Here is a 19,192-nt window from a genome sequence, read left to right as displayed (position 1 = left end):
TTCGCACTCGTTACGACCACTATGAATTCATTGTTATGCCCTTTGGGTTAACTAACGCACCCGCGGTTTTCATGGACCTGATGAATCGCGTGTGTAAACCCTTTCTCGACCGCTTCGTCATCATGTTCATCGATGATATCCTGATCCATTCCAAGTCGAAAGCCGAACACGCGCAACATCTACGTTTGGTTCTCGAATTGCTCCAAGGGAATCGACTATATGCCAAGTTCTCTAAGTGCGAATTTTGGCTAGAGAAGGTTCAATTCCTTGGTCACATCGTAAATAGTCAAGGTATTCACGTCTATCCTGCGAAGATCGAAGCTGCTAAGAGTTGGGTTACACCCAAATCTCCATCTGAAGTCCGCTCGTTCCTCGGATTGGCTGGTTATTACCGTCGATTCATCGCTGATTTCTCGAAAATCGCTGTGCCGCTTACTTCTCTCACGCATAAAGACAAGCCTTTTGTTTGGCAAACTGAACAAGAGACTGCCTTTCAAACTCTCAAGCATATGCTCTACAATGCTCCTGTGCTTGCTTTACCCGACGAAAACGATGACTTTATAGTCTATTGCGATGCCTCGAACCTTGGTCTCGGTTGTGTTCTCATGCAACGGGATAAGGTTATCGCTTACACATCTCGTCAGCTCAAGATCCATGAGAAGAACTATACAACCCACATTCTCGAGCTTGGTGCAGTTGTTTTTGCGTTGAAGATTTGGCGACACTACCTATACGGTACCAAGTGTATGGTCTTCACCGACAACAAGAGCCTACAACACATCTTAAACCAAAAGGAAGTGAATATGTGCCAACACCGATGGGTTGAACTTCTTAATGATTACGACTGTGAGATTCGTTATCACTCTGGCAAAGCAAATGTCGTAGCCGATTCTCTAAGCCGACGAAGCTATTTGCATAGCGTTCGTAATACTCACGCCCAGTACAATCTCGAAGCTCTTATCTGTGACGCTAAACATGCTTGTTTCACCGAACGTACTTTGAAGAAGGAACGGATTATCAATAATGGCGAGCAACTAGTGAATAAATCGAATGGTATATTCCATTATCTAGACCGAATTTGGATTCCCAAGCGCACTAACTTGCGACAAATTCTGCCGGACGAAGCCCATAAGTCTCGATACTCTATTCATCCCGGTGCCGATAAGATGTACCAGGACCTTTGCTACAAGTACTGGTGGCCGGGCATGAAGAAAGATATCGCTATCTATGTTTTGATGTGCCCGACTTGTTCGAAAGTCAAGGCTGAACAACAAAGACCCTCTGGCTTACTCGTCCAACCTGAGATCCCTATGTGGAAATGGGAGAGTATAGCTTTGGACTTCATAACGAAACTCCCGCGCACGCCATCAGGTCACAACAACATCTGGGTGATTGTTGACCGACTTACTAAATCTGCTCATTTTCTGCCGATACGAGAAGACTATAAGGTAGAACGATTAGCACGAATCTATACCGAAGAAATTATATGTCAACACGGGACGCCTCATGACATCATATCTGACCGCGATGGTCGATTTACCTCGGGTCTTTGGGAAACGTTTCAATCTGCTCTCGCTACTACTCTTAATCTAAGTACCGCTTTCCATCCCCAAACCGATGGTCAGACTGAATGAACGATTCGTACCCTTGAAGACATGTTTCGCTCGTGTGTCATAGATTTCGGTGGTAATTGGGACGCACACTTACCTTTGGTCGAATTCTCGTACAATAACATTTATCATTCTAGCATTCAAATGGCACCATTTGAGGCATTATACGAAAGAAAACCAAGCTTTTGAACCTCCTATTGAAGCTTTTTGAGCTTGAAGCTTCAAGCTTCAATGGAGGTTTTGGTGGAAGGAAGAAGAGGAAAGGACTAAAAGAAGTAAAGACAAGAAGGTTATATGAAACCTTTTCAAGAACATGTCTTTTAGAGTATATGTGCAAGATCCGGAGAATCTTGGTCTTTTTGGAATGGTTCCAAACATTCTCCTCAAGGGTGACTTTATAGATAGTGACATCACGTCGACACGACCCCGTTCCTGGGCAACACGGCCCCGTGCCGCCTGTATGAGTCAGAGAACGTTGTCCGTTAGTGAGACACTGGTCACGTCATCATTGACACAGCCCTGTGCTGGAAAATACGAGGGTCACGGCCCCGTGTTAGTCCAACACGCCCCATGTTTTGGATGAAGATTGGACACGACCTCGTGTTCAGGGGACACGACCCCGTGTTCTGGGAACACGGCTCCGTGTTTCAGAGAATTTATGAAGTTTTGTCTAGGGTTTCTTTAAGGAATTTTCCGTTATAGGGCGGTTCCTTACTGGTTGGGATAACACCATATTGTCGGATATACCTTAGGCTCCGGCGAGAGGTACGAAAATGCAAGAGATTGTCGGAAAGATAGAACCCGACTTAAAAAATGGGAAAATGGAACCACCCCTTATTTACCTTATCTGGGCTCTTGTTAAAGAGGGTATGAGTCGGTTCGCTCCTGTCCAAACTGTCAGTGTGATATTCACACTCTGTAAAGAGGACTGTCATCGCGGAATCGAAAAAGGGATGACTATCGCCTTCGTAAGCATCTATGGTAGGCTTGTTGGCCTTGGTGTTGTTTGTACCTGATTTTTCTTCCATCGATTCTCCTTCGGTTGAGATCCTTGATGAACATCACGCCTCCATCAAGGATTCTATTTCTTCGAGTTTTTGGAGAATCCTCTTTACTATTTGACTTACGTCTTCTAAGTCTCCTAGGTAAGAGGGTTGATGGAGTTTGGGTGGATGGATGTTATTATCATTTTTAATCCCACCCATCTTAAGGTGATCGTCACAGAAAAACGATGGGGCGAAGTAGTGGGGAGTGAAGTTTAGAATGCCACATTCTTATTCTTGATGCTCCTCCCCACATAAATCGCACCATTCACCATAAGAGTGGCGAGGGTAAATATAATCATAAAAATCCATGTTCTCCAGAAAGTTTTTAACCGTCGGGATTAGGCGGTTACTATTTACCTACAAACTGCTGATCTAACATGGCCCTATGTGAAGGTAACACGACCTCGTGCTGCAGTCTGTATCTAGTAGAAAATAGTTTTGAGATTACTAGAGGGATGACACGGCCCCATGTCGCTTTTGAAAAAAGTGAAAAATAAAAGAAAAATAAGAAAAACCTAAAAATAAAAGATAAAAATGATTAGGCCATTAATTTTAAGCTTTCTCAAAATCCTCGTGTCCCCAGCAACGGCGTCAAAAACTTGACTTGTGCGTGTGGGGTATAAGTTTTTAGATATCTTTTAGCTCTTTTTACTCGCAAATTCAAGTTTTAAATTTATAAAACACGATATAATACTATCACTCTACACACATGTTAGGGTAAGTGCACCCATCGCGGACGTAATATAGTGATGGCAAGATACCCAGGTCGTCCAAGGACACAAGAGCTTTTAACACCGGCTTACCGTTAATGTCTAATCTAACCAAATTTTGATAACAAAGGTTTTAAAGTTATAAAAGATAAACTAAAAAGCAAAAATAAAATATAAGGAAAACCATATAGACAAGAAGGAATCACTTGATTTCCGCACTTTGGGCATTTTAAGAGATTATCTTTAAGTTATAGTAGTAGGCCCCCTTCTAGGTAGCGTTACCCTCAACCTATTGGTCTGAGTCAGCCGAGATACAGTCCCGTAAGGTCAGATTATTGAAAGATAATTAAGTAAGTTATTAATGCTAAAAGTGGTGGGCCCCTTCCAGGCAACGATCACCCTCAACTCGTTGGTCTGAGTCAGTAGGGATACAGTCCTCGCAGGGTTGGTTTAAAGTTTTAATAGTAGTTTATAGATAAGGGATTTAAGCGGTTCCTACTTCTCCCGTGGGGGGTAATGCCCGTCCACTCGTGAAGTAATACTAAGCTTGAACCAGGTTCTCATAGGATCTATACACTGAACGAGACATAAAATTTACCCAACCACCCTTCTAACCCCCTTCCAGGCAATTAACGCGCTTTATATAGACCGTAAAGACACGAACATATGAATCAACAACATATGAAGAATGATTAAAAAAATTTGCCTTCAATATCAAAAAACTATTTATTAAAGTCATTAATACATACCCAATTAAAAGGTTGCCAAAGATTGGAAATCAAAAAGTAATACATAAAAGATTTGTCTTCACCAAGTGATGTAAGAGTTTAGCCAAGCATGGCCTTTGTTTGATAATGACTCTTACGATCGATCTTGGATCCCGAGACTACTACACACACTCTAAATGATGGAAGATGGTGGTGGATGATGGTGTTGTAGTGGTGCTGCAGTGGTGACAAGTGAGAGAGAAGTAGTTTGCCAAGGGATGGATTGGAATGAAACCAAGCACATCTATTTATAGCTAAAAACAGGGCGTTCACCATGGCCCGTGCCCGCCTGGCATGGCCCCGTGGCCATCTCTCTCTCTCTCTTCCTCATTAACTTTTGTGTCAGGTCTTATACTAACACGACCCCATGTGTCAACGGCACGGCCCGTGGCCAATGTACTTGCTGTACTATCGCAGATTATGCAAATCTTTAAGTTGACCACACCCTGTGCTGTCCTAGCCCGACCCCGTGTTGGCTGTCTGTTTTGTCCTTTGTTGTTGTCTTTTCTTCTGCACAGATTCCAGTCTTGAACACGGCCCGTGTCTGGTGGACACGGCCCCGTGTCTGGTGGACACGGCCCCGTGTCAGGTCTTCTGAACTTGCTATTTTGTTGGTTTGGATGTGGATTAGGGCTTGGCGAGTTGCGTCAATCCTCCTTCTTTGTATTTTAGTTGGTTTTTGCTGTTATTTTGCTCATTTAAGCTCTTTTGACCCTGTAAATTAAAAAGGAACAAAGAAACAAGTTTTTTCCAACATTAGTACTTAAACAGGGTTGATTTTACGCCGTATGTGATACAATTTATATGTTATATTTTATGCACATCAAATACCCCCACACTTGAATCTTTGCTTGTCCTCAAGCAAAACTCTATATCGTGGCTTACACACCCAAACGGAATAGGTAGAAGAGAAGGTTTTGGTCTCATCGTTAGAGTGTCGAGTATCCAAGTTCTAAATTCATTTTGTTTTTATTTTAATTACAATCTTATTCGTCATGATTTATTTAAAACACATTTTAAGAAAAATTATTTACTTTGGGCATAACATGCCTTTATAAAATTCCATTTAGTTATATACAATTTTACACACCTCACAAGTGGTCACTCAACATTCGGCCGAAGTTGTGTAAGTGAGAATGCTCGTGCCTGGTTTTGGAACTCACTCCTACCATAGGCTTGACAATCAATCGAACCTCCTCCTTTTTTTGATGTTTAAATCCTTGCAAATATCAAGAGGACTTTAAAGGGTAGGTGGTGGTTCGGGTTTGGTATGTTTTATTTAAATGGAAAAAAGCGTAAAGATATCGGTTTTTCTATTGCTTTGTGGCTTAGCAAAAAATAATTTGGGCAAATTTTCTGATTTTTTTTTCCAAAGTTAAAACTAAGCCATAATTGTAATTTCATAACCGATATGTTTACAAAAATAAAAGATGAAAAGTGAAAAGGTTTGTTTTTGTGGGTTTGAAAATGAAAAAGGTTTAAGGTTCAAAGGGTTTATCTAGGGGGGTGTTTTTTTGGTAAAGGACTTGGGACGTATCACATTGTGAAGTTCTAGTTTCGTAAGAACCAAACGGGCTATTCACACAAGAAACGAAAATTGAGCAATTAGTGTAGATATGTATTTATATGCAAGGTAAAGGCTCAAAACTCACTTTTGTGGGAAAAGGGGTTGTAGTGTAAAAATGTATATATAATCAAATTTTACAAAGATTTGTCATGCCCTTTTCGTAATTTTTTTAATTGGTTCTTTTTATTACGACGCTATCAGGTGTAAATTAGTAAAAACATAATTTTTAGAACTTATTTTACCCAACTAAACCAAGATAAGTAAAAGAAAATAAAAATTTTTGAAAAAGTTTAGGGTGATTAGCGGTTCTAAGGCGAGTTTGTGTAAGGCTTGATTTTAGGACAAACGATTCAAGGTTTTACCATCCCCCCACTTAAATTACACATTGCCCTCAATGTATCCCAAATATGATTTATTTTTGTTAAATGTGTAAGAAGTTTGAAAAATAACAATTTTTTTGGTTACTGGCACTTGCAGCACAGGGCGTGCTATGGGGACACGGCCCCATGTCTAAAGTGCTAGTAACAGTAAGAAATAGAAGACTTACAATGGGGTGGCCACAGGGGCGTGCTGAGTGAGCACGGACCGTGCCACCTTCTGGATAGAAGATTTTGGACATCAGTAAGTTGGGCATGGGGGTGTGCTGGGTGAGCACGACCCCATGCTGCAGACACGGTTTTGCAGTTTTTGAGTCGGGAGGCCATGTTTTACATGCATAGGTTCCATTTTGCGTCATCCATCATCCTCTGTTGAGCATGTTTTATTCCTACAAAGATAAAACTTAAAAGGAAATATTAAACTAACGATTAAACTATGATTTAAACAACTAAACTAATGGATAGTCCATGGAATGCCTCCATGGTGCGCCACTTTTATAAGGGTCCTTGGCTAGACCCAAAGTCGATCAAATGTTACCCGAGCGGGATGACTCACATCCCGAGTTGTATCGTTGCAATGCGGCATCTAGGCTTGAGTAAATTGCTTTGAGGTATTTGACCGGATCATCCTCCGCTCGTTGTCCCACTTCAAACTTGATCACTTTTTGACCAACCCTAAATGTTAACTTCCCGTCACTTTTATCTACCATAGCCCGTGCGGTGGTGAGGAAGGGTCGTCCTAGTATGAGTGAGATCTCGGTGTCTTCTTCCATGTCTAAGATAACAAAGTCGGCCAGAAAAACAAATTCTCCGACCTTTACCAATAGGTTCTCTATGACACCTTGAGGGTATTTCACCAACCTATCTGTAAGTTGTATGCTCATCCTTGTAGGATGTGGCTTACCATACTCTAGTCGGTTGAACAAAGAGGCCGACACCAAGTCGGCTATTGTATTGCTTATTGGTGATCCACCAATAGAGCAAGGAATGGTGAAGCTTTTGGGATCAGTCTTCTTTTGGGGTAGCTTGTTGAGGAGTGCCGCCGAGCATTCTTCACTTAAGGTGACTTGTTGAATGGATTCAATCTTTCTTTTGTGGGTGAGGAAGTCTCTCATGAATTTGGAGTATTTTGGCATTTGGGTGAGGACTTCCACAAAAGGGAGATTGATGTGAAGTTGTTTAAGCAAGCTCACGAACTTAGTGAATTACCCGTCGGTCTTTTGCCGAAGTAAACAACCGGGGTTAGGGACCGTTGGTGGTTTGGTTGTGTCGGTATTTTAGGGTTGAGTATTTTCTTGGTTAGTGGTTATGGGTGTTTTAGTGGGGATTGGATCGGGTTGTTATGGAGTTGATTCAATCTCGGGTCCTACCTTCAGGCTTCTCAAGTTGATTACGTTTACTTGGGATTTTGGGTTTGTTTCAGTGTTACTTGGTAAGGCTCCTTACGGTCTTTCGGCAAAATTTTGGGCTAATTGGCTTAATTGTTTTTCTATGCTTTGAACACTAGCCCTTTGGTTTTGAATTTCCGCTTCAGTTTGTGAGAACCTTTCCGAGTATCTTTTATCGGATTCGGAGAAGAGGCGAGTGATAATATCCTCAAGCCTTTCTCTTCCTCCTTGTTGTTGTGGTTGGAAACCTTGTTGCTTATTTCGTGGTTGTTGTTGAAAGTTAGATCATTGATTTTGATTTTGTTGGTTATTACCCCTCGATTCCCTCCAACTAAAGTGGGATGATTACGCCATTCGAGAGTGAAAGTGTTACTTTGAATTCCTGGTGGTCGTGGCCGGTAATTTAGGTAATTTACATTTTTTCACACTTCTAGCACACATTGGCCAATTCATTATACCCCATTTTGACTTCAAAACACCAAAAGTCCGTTCCACATCTTTTCTTGCCGCCTCATATTGCTTCTTGAATTTCTTTTCTTCTAGTATGTGAGGATATGGAAATGATTTGACAAACACGAACCATGTAGGGTAGATTCCATCCACAAGATAGTAACCATGTTTGTATAAGTGGTTATTAACGTAAAATTGACATTTTGGGGCCGTTCCATTTCATTAAGTATTAAATAATGGAGATTGTTGAAGCACATTGATGTCGTTTTGTGCACCTGGTGGACCATAAAAAGCATGCCAAACCCACAAATCTTGAGAGGCCACCGCTTCAAGCATAACTGTAGGTAATGGTGATCTCCTCTCATATATTGGCCCTAAAACTTTTTGGGACACATTCTCCAAACGAAATGGGTGCAATCAAGGCTACCCACCATACTAGGAAGGTGATGTTTATCGCCGTGAGCTTGGTACAAAAGTGTCATGTCGTGGCTTGTTGGCCTACGTAAGAACTTGGGAGCGTATATTGTACTTACCATTTGGCAGAAATATTCTAGACACTCGCGTGAAGTCCTTTCGGCCATATGTAAATACTCTAAGTTGTCGTCTGGAGCGTTACCGGTTGCAAGTTGTTTAATAGCCGATGTAACTTTTTGCAACGGTGTAAAACTCTTCTTCATTCTCCCATCTACGCCCTCTTCAAACATGGGTTATTAGCTTCCACGTCACTCACAATTTTTAGAAACAATCGTTTTGACATACGGAACCTATGACGAAAAATATCTTCGTTGTATTTCGGGTCCTCGACAAAATAATCCGCCATAAGGGTTTCATGGCCACTCTCACGATCACGACGAACATAATGTTTCTTACTAGATGTTCTTGTGTCTTGTAGTTCGGCTTCATCGATGAAATTTCGGAAGAAAAGTTATGCTACTATCGGATGAATCACTGCTATCGGGTGGGAAAAACAATGGTATTTCTTCTACAATTTTTTAATTAAAATAGGGGTAGAGATTTTTAGTTTTAGGAGAAATGAAGGAATGGGTTGGTGTGAATTTGTTTAAAAGGGGTTGGGTTTATATAGTTTTAATATTAAAAAACCTTTTTTTAACTAACGTCTATACAGCCGTTGTGTAACACCCCAACCGATGGCGGAAACATCAGATTGAGACGAAATAGATTGCTCATAACTCATAACACTAAATTGTGACAAGTATTTAATAATAAATTTCATTTCATTGCTAAAAGAATCAATTACATTGTTTGAAATAGAATACAACAAGTTGGAAATAAACGAATTACAATACAATAAGTATTCAAAGTTTAAAACGCGTTTCTAGGCATCCTACTAAGTTTAGTTATAACAACCCACGAAAACGCCCTAAAAATAACCCGTATGTTCGAAAATGAACCCGTATAAGTTTAATTTTTATTAAAAACAAATAAAATAATTATCTTTACTCGGTCGCGGGCCATGACAGGATCCCCCGGGTGTGTCGCGGGGCGTGACAGCTTGTGTCTAGCCGAGTTTTCCTTGTGCCACGTGCCCAACACTTGGCAGGTCTAGGCTCGTGATCAGGCAACCCTAGCCGTAGCTAGGGTGCCCTCGCGGGGCGCAAGAGGACCCCTTGGGTGGGTCTCGGGGCGCGATAGACCCCCTGAAATCCTATAAATAAAGCAGAGACTGCACTTTCCCAAACTGTTCACAATCTTTCTCTCTCTATTATATTACACAAAAATACTAGTTAAAATACCCTCTAAAACATGAAGCTCTGCCCCGTTGTAAGTATTTAAACCCAGATCACTATTTCGTATAACAACCCTCGAAAATGCCCTAAAATACTCCGTATGTCTAAAACAGAACCCGTATAACTTTATTTTTTATTAAAAACAAATTAAATCATTATCTTCACTCGCTCACGGGCCGCGACAGGGATAGCCGGGTGTGTCGCGGGGCGCGACAAGCCCTTTCTTGCCGGACACCCCTTGTGCCACATGTCCCATAACGTGTTGAGTCTAGGGTCGTGATCAGGCAACCCTAGTCGTAGCTAGAGTGCCCTCGCGGGGCGCGAGAGACCCCCAGAGAAACTATAAATGGAGCCTCTCAATCCGTTCATGCTTCTTTTCTCTCTCAGTCTCTATAATCTGAAATTTCAGATAAAATACCCCTCTAAAACACGAAGCTCTACCCCGTTGTAAGTATTTTAACCCCCGAACACAAATTCTTTACGCTGCCCGATTGATCTAGGACCCAGTAGCACATGTCTAGGCTCTGCCTGACAAAGTCCGTTGGGGTTCTGTCTCGTGTTGTACGGCTAAAGTGACTTGGGTTATTTTACTAATACGCGTGCATTGTATGTTTTTAATAGAAACTCAAAAAAAAAAATAATCAGGAGATATCACCAGGAAGCCCGTAGAAAAATATAAGTTTACAATGTGAGTCATTCTCTTTTTCTACCAAACTGTGTTACAAAACCTCAATGTTTTCAGTTATACTTACAGTGATTAAGTCTTTGTATTCTACAATTACTGCCGGTATGTGGGGTTTTGTAACTGCCAACGTGACAAATACTGAATGAGTAATTGGGTAGATATAAACATTGTAATCACTCTTAATACTGTAAAGTTATAAAATCTTATTCTTGTAAACTGGAATGTACTCGCCAGTATTTCTTGCTGATAAAATATTTTTAAAATGCGTTTCAGGTAACTTGATGTAAAAGCTATTAGAAGCCAGCTATGGAGCACTAAAGGCTTAAAGAAAATGGCTATAAAGTTACCTAAATAAAAAGTTTATATTTTCAGCAAATAGGGTTTATCCCTATAAAGATATTATGAATGAAATATGGATTTTATCCCATTTGTTTATTATATAAATTGGTGTTTTGAAAGTCTAAAATTATTTTCTAACTACGATCCTGATGTTTTAATTCCGCTGCCAAATTAATAAACACCGATACCACCGGCTCGTGTTCGTGGCTCCCGCTCTTGGGGTGGGTCGGGGGTTGCGACACTTTGCCTGACTAAGTACGTTGGTGATATTCGCTAATTTACACATATTTTAGTCCCCCATTTTATCCCCATTTTATGCGTTTTCGGCCGTAAAACTGTCATTCGGATACTTAATCATGTATACTTTTGTTTACAGGCCTAAAACAACATACCAGACAAGATGATAGTGAAAACGAGGATTTTCCGGGCGAAACGAATGAACTGCGAACATTCTGTGGAAAATTCTGACCTGGGCAAGTTGCACCCCCGTGCGACTGGTGGCACCCCCGTGCGGATGCGACAACAAGGCTCAGCTCGGCGTTGCACCCCCGTGCGACTGGTGGCACCCCCGTGCGACTGGTGGCATCCCCGTGCGGATGCGACAACAAGGCTCAGCTCGGCGTTACACACCCAGTGCGATCAGGAGTGCAACGAAATCTCGGGAACGCACCCCCGTGCGAATGGTGGCACCCCCGTGCGGATGTGATGACCCGCACCAGCCCGGATATGCACTACCAGTGCAGCTGCTCGTGCCACCCCAACCCCGGAGACGCACGCACGTGCAACGCATTGCACCCCCGTGCGGATCTGAAGACTGGTCAAGATCTGATGATGTCATGCGGTATGGTGAACAGTAACTCCAATAATGCAAAAAGTGAACGGTAGTGCCATAATGTGCACGACCGTGCGATCGCAAAATGATATAAAAAACTTGCAGAAACATTCTGCTCGTAACTCTGGAATTTTGGAGAGCTCCACAGGCGATTTTCAGGCTCCGGAAGCATCAGCTTTAGCCCGGATTCAAGCCACATTGCCCGGTTTAGCTCGGTTACTATCCGGATTCTCATTCTTATGCTTGTTTATGGTTTGGCTTCTCAAATCTTTCCATAATTTTGTTATGTTTCAAGCATTTAGACTGATTACTATGTATTAATGTAAGCCTTTGGGCAAAAACACAACAATCCCTTGCTTGATTATAACCATTAGTATGTTAACCTTTGTTTGTAATGACATTTGGAAGTATTTTCTATGATTATCTTTGATGATTAGTTTGCAACCTTATTATTGATATTGATTTCTTGATTATAAGTAATTGTGTTGGATGATTGGTGCTTGGTTAGTTATGATAGTTGAAAAATGAAGCTTAATTAATCATTTATTAGTAAACTTTTAATTTGGTTAACTAGTTTAACTTGGTTAAAATGTGGGCACCATGATACTAGAAATGGTTAGTGGTTTAATAAAATGTAATTATTGTTAATCAAGAAAGCTTGCCCTCACGGAAGGACTCTAACGGGTTAGATGGTGCTGTTATGAATTCTTGCCATGATTTGTTAGCTTAGTTAGTAGTTTCTGTCACACCCCCAAAACCCACCTGCGGAGTATCACCGCTTGGGAGCGTGACTGACCAGGATCATGCCACCAATCATATAGAACAACGTATATAGTAAAAGTAATTGTCAATTAACCAAACCAATCCATATGAAAGGTGTTCCAAAACATAAGTATAACGACAAAGTTTAGCGGAAGCATAATTGTAAAAGGCCCAACATAAATAAAGTATGTAATGTTATAATGTTTAATCAAGCAATCACGATCCTTGTCCACAACGACCGCGCCTCCCTGTGCAAGCTCCATGTATACCTAACGACCTGCAAGGCATGTAACAGAGAGTCAGCAACTAGTTGAGCGAGTTCACAGTAAGTAGGTTCGTAATAGTAAGTTTGTTTCGTATCATGTGGCTCTACTGGGCCGATAGCATGATCTATTGGTGGGGGCTTCCCATGTTGCATATACACTAGACTATTTGTAACCATAAGTGTTCTTCTTACCGAGAACAGTAATACGTACAAGTTTACGTAGGTTTTACGTAAGTGTCCTTCACAACCGAGGACAAGGGTACGCGGGGGTTTACGTAGGTTTTACGTAAGTGCCTGACACAACCGAGGCAGTACTGAGTATAATTTCACGTAGGGTTTACGTGAGTGTCCTTCGCAACCTGAGGACAGTGATGAGTACAAGTATACGTAGGTTTTACGTATGTGTCCTGCGCATCCGAGGACGATGGTAGATAGTCTAGTAACAGTGTAAGTACAGGTATCTATTCAATCTCATTTCTTCAATCCCATTCCCAAATCCCAGGAATCCCATGCCTTGGTAAGAGTGTGAACTCACCTTGGTTTGCTCGGTATGTTATTGCTTCTAGTGTTAATTAAGGATTAAGTCCGTTACACACAACCTATGGTACATTGCACATAAATTCGAGGTAAGTGCTTACATTCAATTAGAGTTTACAAGTCCTCGATGTCCAAACAACTGTGATTAGTGTGATAGTGATGTACAGAATGATAACACACAGTATATACAGTTACATTCAGCAATATACAGTATCATGCAAAGTGTTCCTCATATAGGGTTTTGACTTAGTACCATGAGCATCATAAGTAAACTCAGACAATTCATCAACAAACGTCGGATCATTCATCAAGCATAAAGTTCGGACTATGTACTAAGCATAAAACTCGGCTAGGCTATCAAGCATAAAGGTTGGACTAGTATATTAAACAAACTCGGATCTTTATGCATTCTTCCAAAGCAACAACACAAGAAAGTCGGACTAGCAAGAAGACATGAAACTCGGACCAAGTCCTCTTCACAAATTCGGACATACATCACCTTGTCAAAATTCGGACTATGTGCATATATCATAAAAATTCGGATCACATAACACATCATAAGTTCGGACTCCATGGCCCTCTTAAAACTCGGACAACATCCTCCCCCCCTTTAAAACTCGGACACACATCATCCCTTGGCAAAAAGTCGGACCCCCCTCCCTTATACAAAAGTCGGACCAAACTCACACATATATTTCGGACATGTGAACATGTTTGTAAAAGTCGGACATGTGTAAAGCAAGCAAAAGTCGGACATGCATCCTTATAACAAACTCGAACATCTTGTGTCCTTTATAAAATTCGGACAAGGTTATACCATCAATATTCGGACAAGGTATGTACAATCAAAATTCGTACTAGCTAGCATGTATAATATTCGGACTAACATCAATCAAATCATGCGAACATTCAACCTCCATTATAACAGTTACGTTTCTACAATCAACAGTTACGTTTCCACGATCATTCCAACCCTAATTTCATACTTGTCAATGCTGTAATCAAATCAAAATCAAACGATTCTAACATATCATGTATCTAATTGTTAGGCATTCGATTAAACAAATATTCACAACACTATTGCAAGAGCAATCAGGTTTTTCCATAAACACAGAGTCATTGTTTATAGAACTAGGGTTTTGCAATAATCAATTAACCAATGATTAACAACAAACAATCATAAAACGATTACCTTGAATTGATTCTAAATGGATTGAAAGATCAAGATTGATGCAGGAGACTTGTGCCAATGAGAAAGAAGATGATTGCAAGAGAGGGTTGTAGAGAAATCTTGAAGATACGTATAATGATTTGTGAAATGATTAGGGTTAAGGGTTTTGTTTTATTTCCACTATTAACACTAAACACCCTTAAGTATTATCCACTACATAAATGCATGCACAAGACATATAATTTACAGTTTCAACACCAAGTTCATGTATTTGTCACATCTTTCGTAAATAACACATAACCATGCACAATCACAATACACCTTATTGAATCAAAACGTATACAGTTTCATAGTAAACTAATTGTGCAAGTAAACAACTAAACAAACAGTGAACGTGCAATAAATGCGAAAGTGGAATCTCGAAAACTCGAGTTGTCACATTATCCCCAACTTGAAAGAAATTTTGTCCCAAAATTTAGCATGCGGTTACTGAGGAAGCTAGGTAAGTTGTATCGTTTACTGGTTTTCCTGGGGTGTCACATCATCCCCCCGTTGATTTGGAATTTCGTCCCGAAATTCTGTAGTAGCTTCAGCCTCAGTAGTGGTTGCACGGTTTCCGAATAACTGGGGATACTTGAGTTTCATTTGGTCTTCTCGTTCCCAGGTGAACTCTGGGCCATGACGGGAGTTCCAATGAACTCGTACAAGAGGTATTCTAGTGTTCTTGAGGACTTTAACATCCCGGTCCGTGATTTCAACTGGTTCCTCGACGAAGTGCAACTGTTCGTCGATGGTGAGTTCCTTCAAAGGAACTATGAGGGTCTCATCTGACAGACACTTCTTCAGATTCGACACGTGGAAAACGTTATGAACTGCACCGAGTTCAACTGGTAGGTTTAGTCTGTAGGCTACTTTGCCTATTCTTTCAGTGATTTCGAACGGTCCAACGTACCGCGGATTGAGCTTGCCTCGTTTACCAAAACGAACCACACCCTTCCAGGGTGAGACTTTGAGTAGCACTCGATCCCCAACTTGGAATTCGAGTGGTTTCCTGCGCTTATCGGCGTAACTTTTCTGACGGTCGTGAGCTGCCGCCATGCGTTGTCGTATTTGTGCAATTCGTTTAGTAGCATCAACTACCATTTATGGACCTATGATCTGACTATCCCCCACCTCTGCCCAACAGAGAGGTGACCGACATTTACGTCTGTACAATGCCTCGAATGGAGCGGCTTGTATGCTGGTGTGGTAACTGTTATTGTACGAAAACTCCACTAACGGAAGATGTTTTTCCCAGCTGTTGCCGAAATCGATAACACATGCCCGAAGCATGTCTTCTAGGGTTTGAATCGTGCGCTCAGACTGCCCATCCGTCTGAGGGTGATAAGCTGTGTTCATGTCTAACCGAGAGCCAAAATATTTGTGCATCGCTTGCCACAGTTCTGAAGTGAATCGTGCATCCCGATCCGAAATAATGGAAGTTGGCACTCCGTGCCTCGAAACAACTTCCTTCAAGTAGACGTCTGCTAAGGTAGAGAACTTATCCATTTCTTTGATAGCCAAGAAATGAGCAGACTTTGTGAGTCGATCTACGATCACCCAAATAGTATCATTCCCATGCTGGGATCTAGGCAGACCAGTAACAAAATCCATCGAAATTTATTCCCATTTCCACTGTGGTATCCTGGGTCGCTGAAGTAGGCCTGAGGGTTTCTGGTACTCTGTCTTGACCCTCGCACAGGTCAAACACTTGCCGACGTAAGTTGCTATGTGGGCCTTCATGCTAGGCCACCAATATGTAGTTCTAAGATCGTGGTACATTTTATCAGAACCTGGATGTACCGAGTAGCGAGACTTGTGAGCTTCATCCATCACAAGTTCCCGTAAACCGCCATATAGTGGGACCCAAATACGTCCTGTTACATAGTAGGCGCCGTCTTCCTTCTGTTCTAATCGTTGCCTCGAGCCACGTAAAGCTTCAGCCCTTACGTTTTCTGGTTTCAATGCTTCCACCTGAGCATCTCGTATCTGTGCAGGAAGACTAGACTGAATAGTAAGCTGTAATGCTCGCACGCGTCTAGGTAAAGTATCTTTTCGACTGAGAGCGTCAGCCACAACATTGGCCTTGCCTGGATGGTACTTGATGGCACATTCGTAATCATTCAACAGCTCGACCCATCGTCGTTGATGCATGTTCAATTCCTTCTTCTTGAAGATATGCTCGAGACTCCTGTGATCGGTGTAAATAGTGCACTTGGTACCGTACAGGTAGTGTCGTCATATCTTAAGTGCGAAAACAACAGCTACCAGTTCTAAATCGTGCGTCGTGTAGTTTCGTTCATGAACTTTAAGTTGCCGCGAAGCGTAGGCAATGACTTTATCCCTTTGCATCAATACACAACCAAGACCCTGAATTGACGTGTCGCAATAGACCACAAAATCATCTGTGCCCTCTGGTAGTGAGAGAATAGGTGCGCTGCATAGCCTATCCTTCAGGTACTGAAATGCCGTTTCTTGTGTATTACCCCAACGATAGGTAACACCTTTCTGTGTCAACAAAGTGAGCGGCTGTGCGATCTTAGAGAAGTCTTTAATGAACCGTCTGTAATAACCCGCCAAACCCAAGAATTGGCGTATTTCCGTTGGTGTACGCGGTGCAGGCCAGTTCCTGATCGAATCTACCTTGGATGGATCAACATGAATCCCATCCTTGTTTACCACATGGCCCAAAAAGTGAACTTCACGAAGCCAGAAGTCGCATTTTGAAAACTTGGCGTACAGTTGTTCCTTTCGAAGAAGTTCCAAGATAAGACGTAAGTGCTGCTCGTGTTCCTCCTGACTCTTGGAGTAGATCAGAATGTCGTCGATGAAAACGATGACGAACTTGTCCAAATAGGGTTTGCACACCCTGTTCATAAGATCCATGAAAACTGCAGGCGCGTTTGTTAGCCCAAACGGCATGACTAGAAAATCGTAGTGACCGTAGCCTGTTCTGAATGCTGTCTTAGAGACGTCCTCATCTCGGACTCTCAGCTGATGGTAACCAGACCTTAGATCAATCTTAGAGTAGTAGCTCGACCCTTGCAACTGGTTGAATAAGTCGTCAATACGTGGAAGATGATAGCGGTTCTTCACTATGACCTTGTTCAGTTCGCGGTAATCAATGCACATCCTGAAAGTGCCATCCTTCTTTTTCACGAATAATACTGGAGCTCCCCAAGGTGAAGAGCTTGGACGAATAAAGCCCTTATCCAAGAGCTCTTGCAGTTGCTTTGACAGTTCTTCCAGTTCGGTTGGAGCTAATCGATACGGTGCGCGAGCTATAGGTGCTGCTCCTGGAGCTAGCTCGACTTGAAACTCGACCTGGCGATGAGGCGGTAGACTAGGTAAATCTTCAGGAAACACTTGAGGAAATTCGCGTACAACTGGGATATCCTCTATTCTTTTCTCTTTCGTTGATGCATCAGTAACTAGTGCCAAAATGGCAGTGTGACCCTTTAGCAAACTATTTTGGGCCTTCAGGAAGGAGATGATGCCAACCACGGCACCACTCTTGTCGCCTTGAACTTCGAGAGGTTCTTCACCAGAACGGGAAATACGAATGATCTTCTCTTTACATAGGATCTCTGCTTGCTGCTTGGATAACCAATCCATACCAATGACGCTGTCGAAACTACCCAGAACTATAGGAATGAGGTCGATGGTGAAAGTCTGACCAGCGAGGATAAGATTACAACCCTGAACTATGTGTGTGGCCTCTAGACTTTAACCATTAGCTAACTCTACGACATGTTTGGTGTTTAGGGGAGTTGGTGCACGTTTTAACATTTGGCTAACTTTCAAAGACACATAACTTGTATCCGCACCCGAATCAAACAATACAGTAACATAAAAGTCGTCAAGAAGAAACTTAGCCATGACTACGTTGGGATCATTTCTCGCTTCACCCTGCCCCAGCACAAATACACGACCCCTTGCTTCGTTGCCGTTGTTGTTCCCACCGTTGTTGTTGTTGCCATTGCCCTGATTGTTGTTATTGTTGTTGTTGTTCTGGTTTCGGTTTAACTGAGGGCAGTGTCTTTTGAAGTGACCTTCAGCGCCACAATTAAAACATCCCTTGTTGCTCTGTTGCTGATTCTGCTGTGCTTGCTGTTGCTGCTGATTCTGATTCGCAGGCTGCGGGCTCTTACAATCCTTGGCCTCATGACCCATCTTGAGGCACCTTCGACAGCGACCCTTGTTGCACTGGCCACTGTGATGCCTGTTACAGTTGTTACACCTTGGGAGGTTCCCTCGATAACCACCCTGCCTGTGACTGCCCGAAGATTGCTGACCAGGGCTCTGATAATTGTCAGTCTTTCGCTGCTGAACTTGGGACTGAACTGAAGCTGAACCTTTGCTGGAATCCCCCTCCCATTTTCTCTTGTTGTCACTGGGAGTAGCAGAAGTGGTAGCAGTGGCAGTAGCGCTGATACGTTTAGGCAGCTTGTCTTGTTTCACTGCCTGATCCGTGAGGCGATGAGCAAGGCGTTGAATAGCCTGGATATTGTCAAGATTAGCCGATGTCACATGGCTCTGAATTTCTGGAACCAACCCTTTGAGATATAACTCAATACGTCTAATAGGAGGGTCCACCATAGTTGGACACAGCACGGCCAGCTCGTTTGACCTTTTAGTATAAGCCTCGATCTCCGACCTTGTCATTTTCAAATTGAAGAACTCCACCTCTAACTTGTGGATGTCGTCTCGTGAGCAGTATTCCCGTTTAATCAGCTCCTTGAAATCATTCCAGGGAGTAGCGTTAGCAGCTGCCAATCCCAAAAGTTGGACTTGCGCATTCCACCAAGTTAGCGCAATCCCTTCTAAAGTACCAGTGGCGTATTTCACCCTGCGAGCCTCAGGGCATTCACACATCTCAAATACCGACTCGAGCTTTTC

General features: G+C 42.2%; 1 protein-coding gene across 1 annotated transcript; it reads right to left on the bottom strand.

Moving 5' to 3' along the window:
• Window positions 1-6,604: 6,604 nt before the first annotated feature.
• Window positions 6,605-7,213, bottom strand: LOC110881659. Its single transcript, XM_022129857.1, has one exon. It carries the CDS (start codon window positions 7,211-7,213, stop codon window positions 6,605-6,607), a length of 609 nt encoding a protein of 202 aa, XP_021985549.1.
• Window positions 7,214-19,192: the final 11,979 nt, after the last annotated feature.

The sequence above is a fragment of the Helianthus annuus genome, chromosome 10, assembly GCF_002127325.2.
Source record: "Helianthus annuus cultivar XRQ/B chromosome 10, HanXRQr2.0-SUNRISE, whole genome shotgun sequence".
Taxonomy (NCBI): domain Eukaryota; kingdom Viridiplantae; phylum Streptophyta; class Magnoliopsida; order Asterales; family Asteraceae; genus Helianthus; species Helianthus annuus.
Note: the sequence above shows the minus strand (reverse complement) of the source record. Positions and strands in the feature narration are given on the sequence as shown.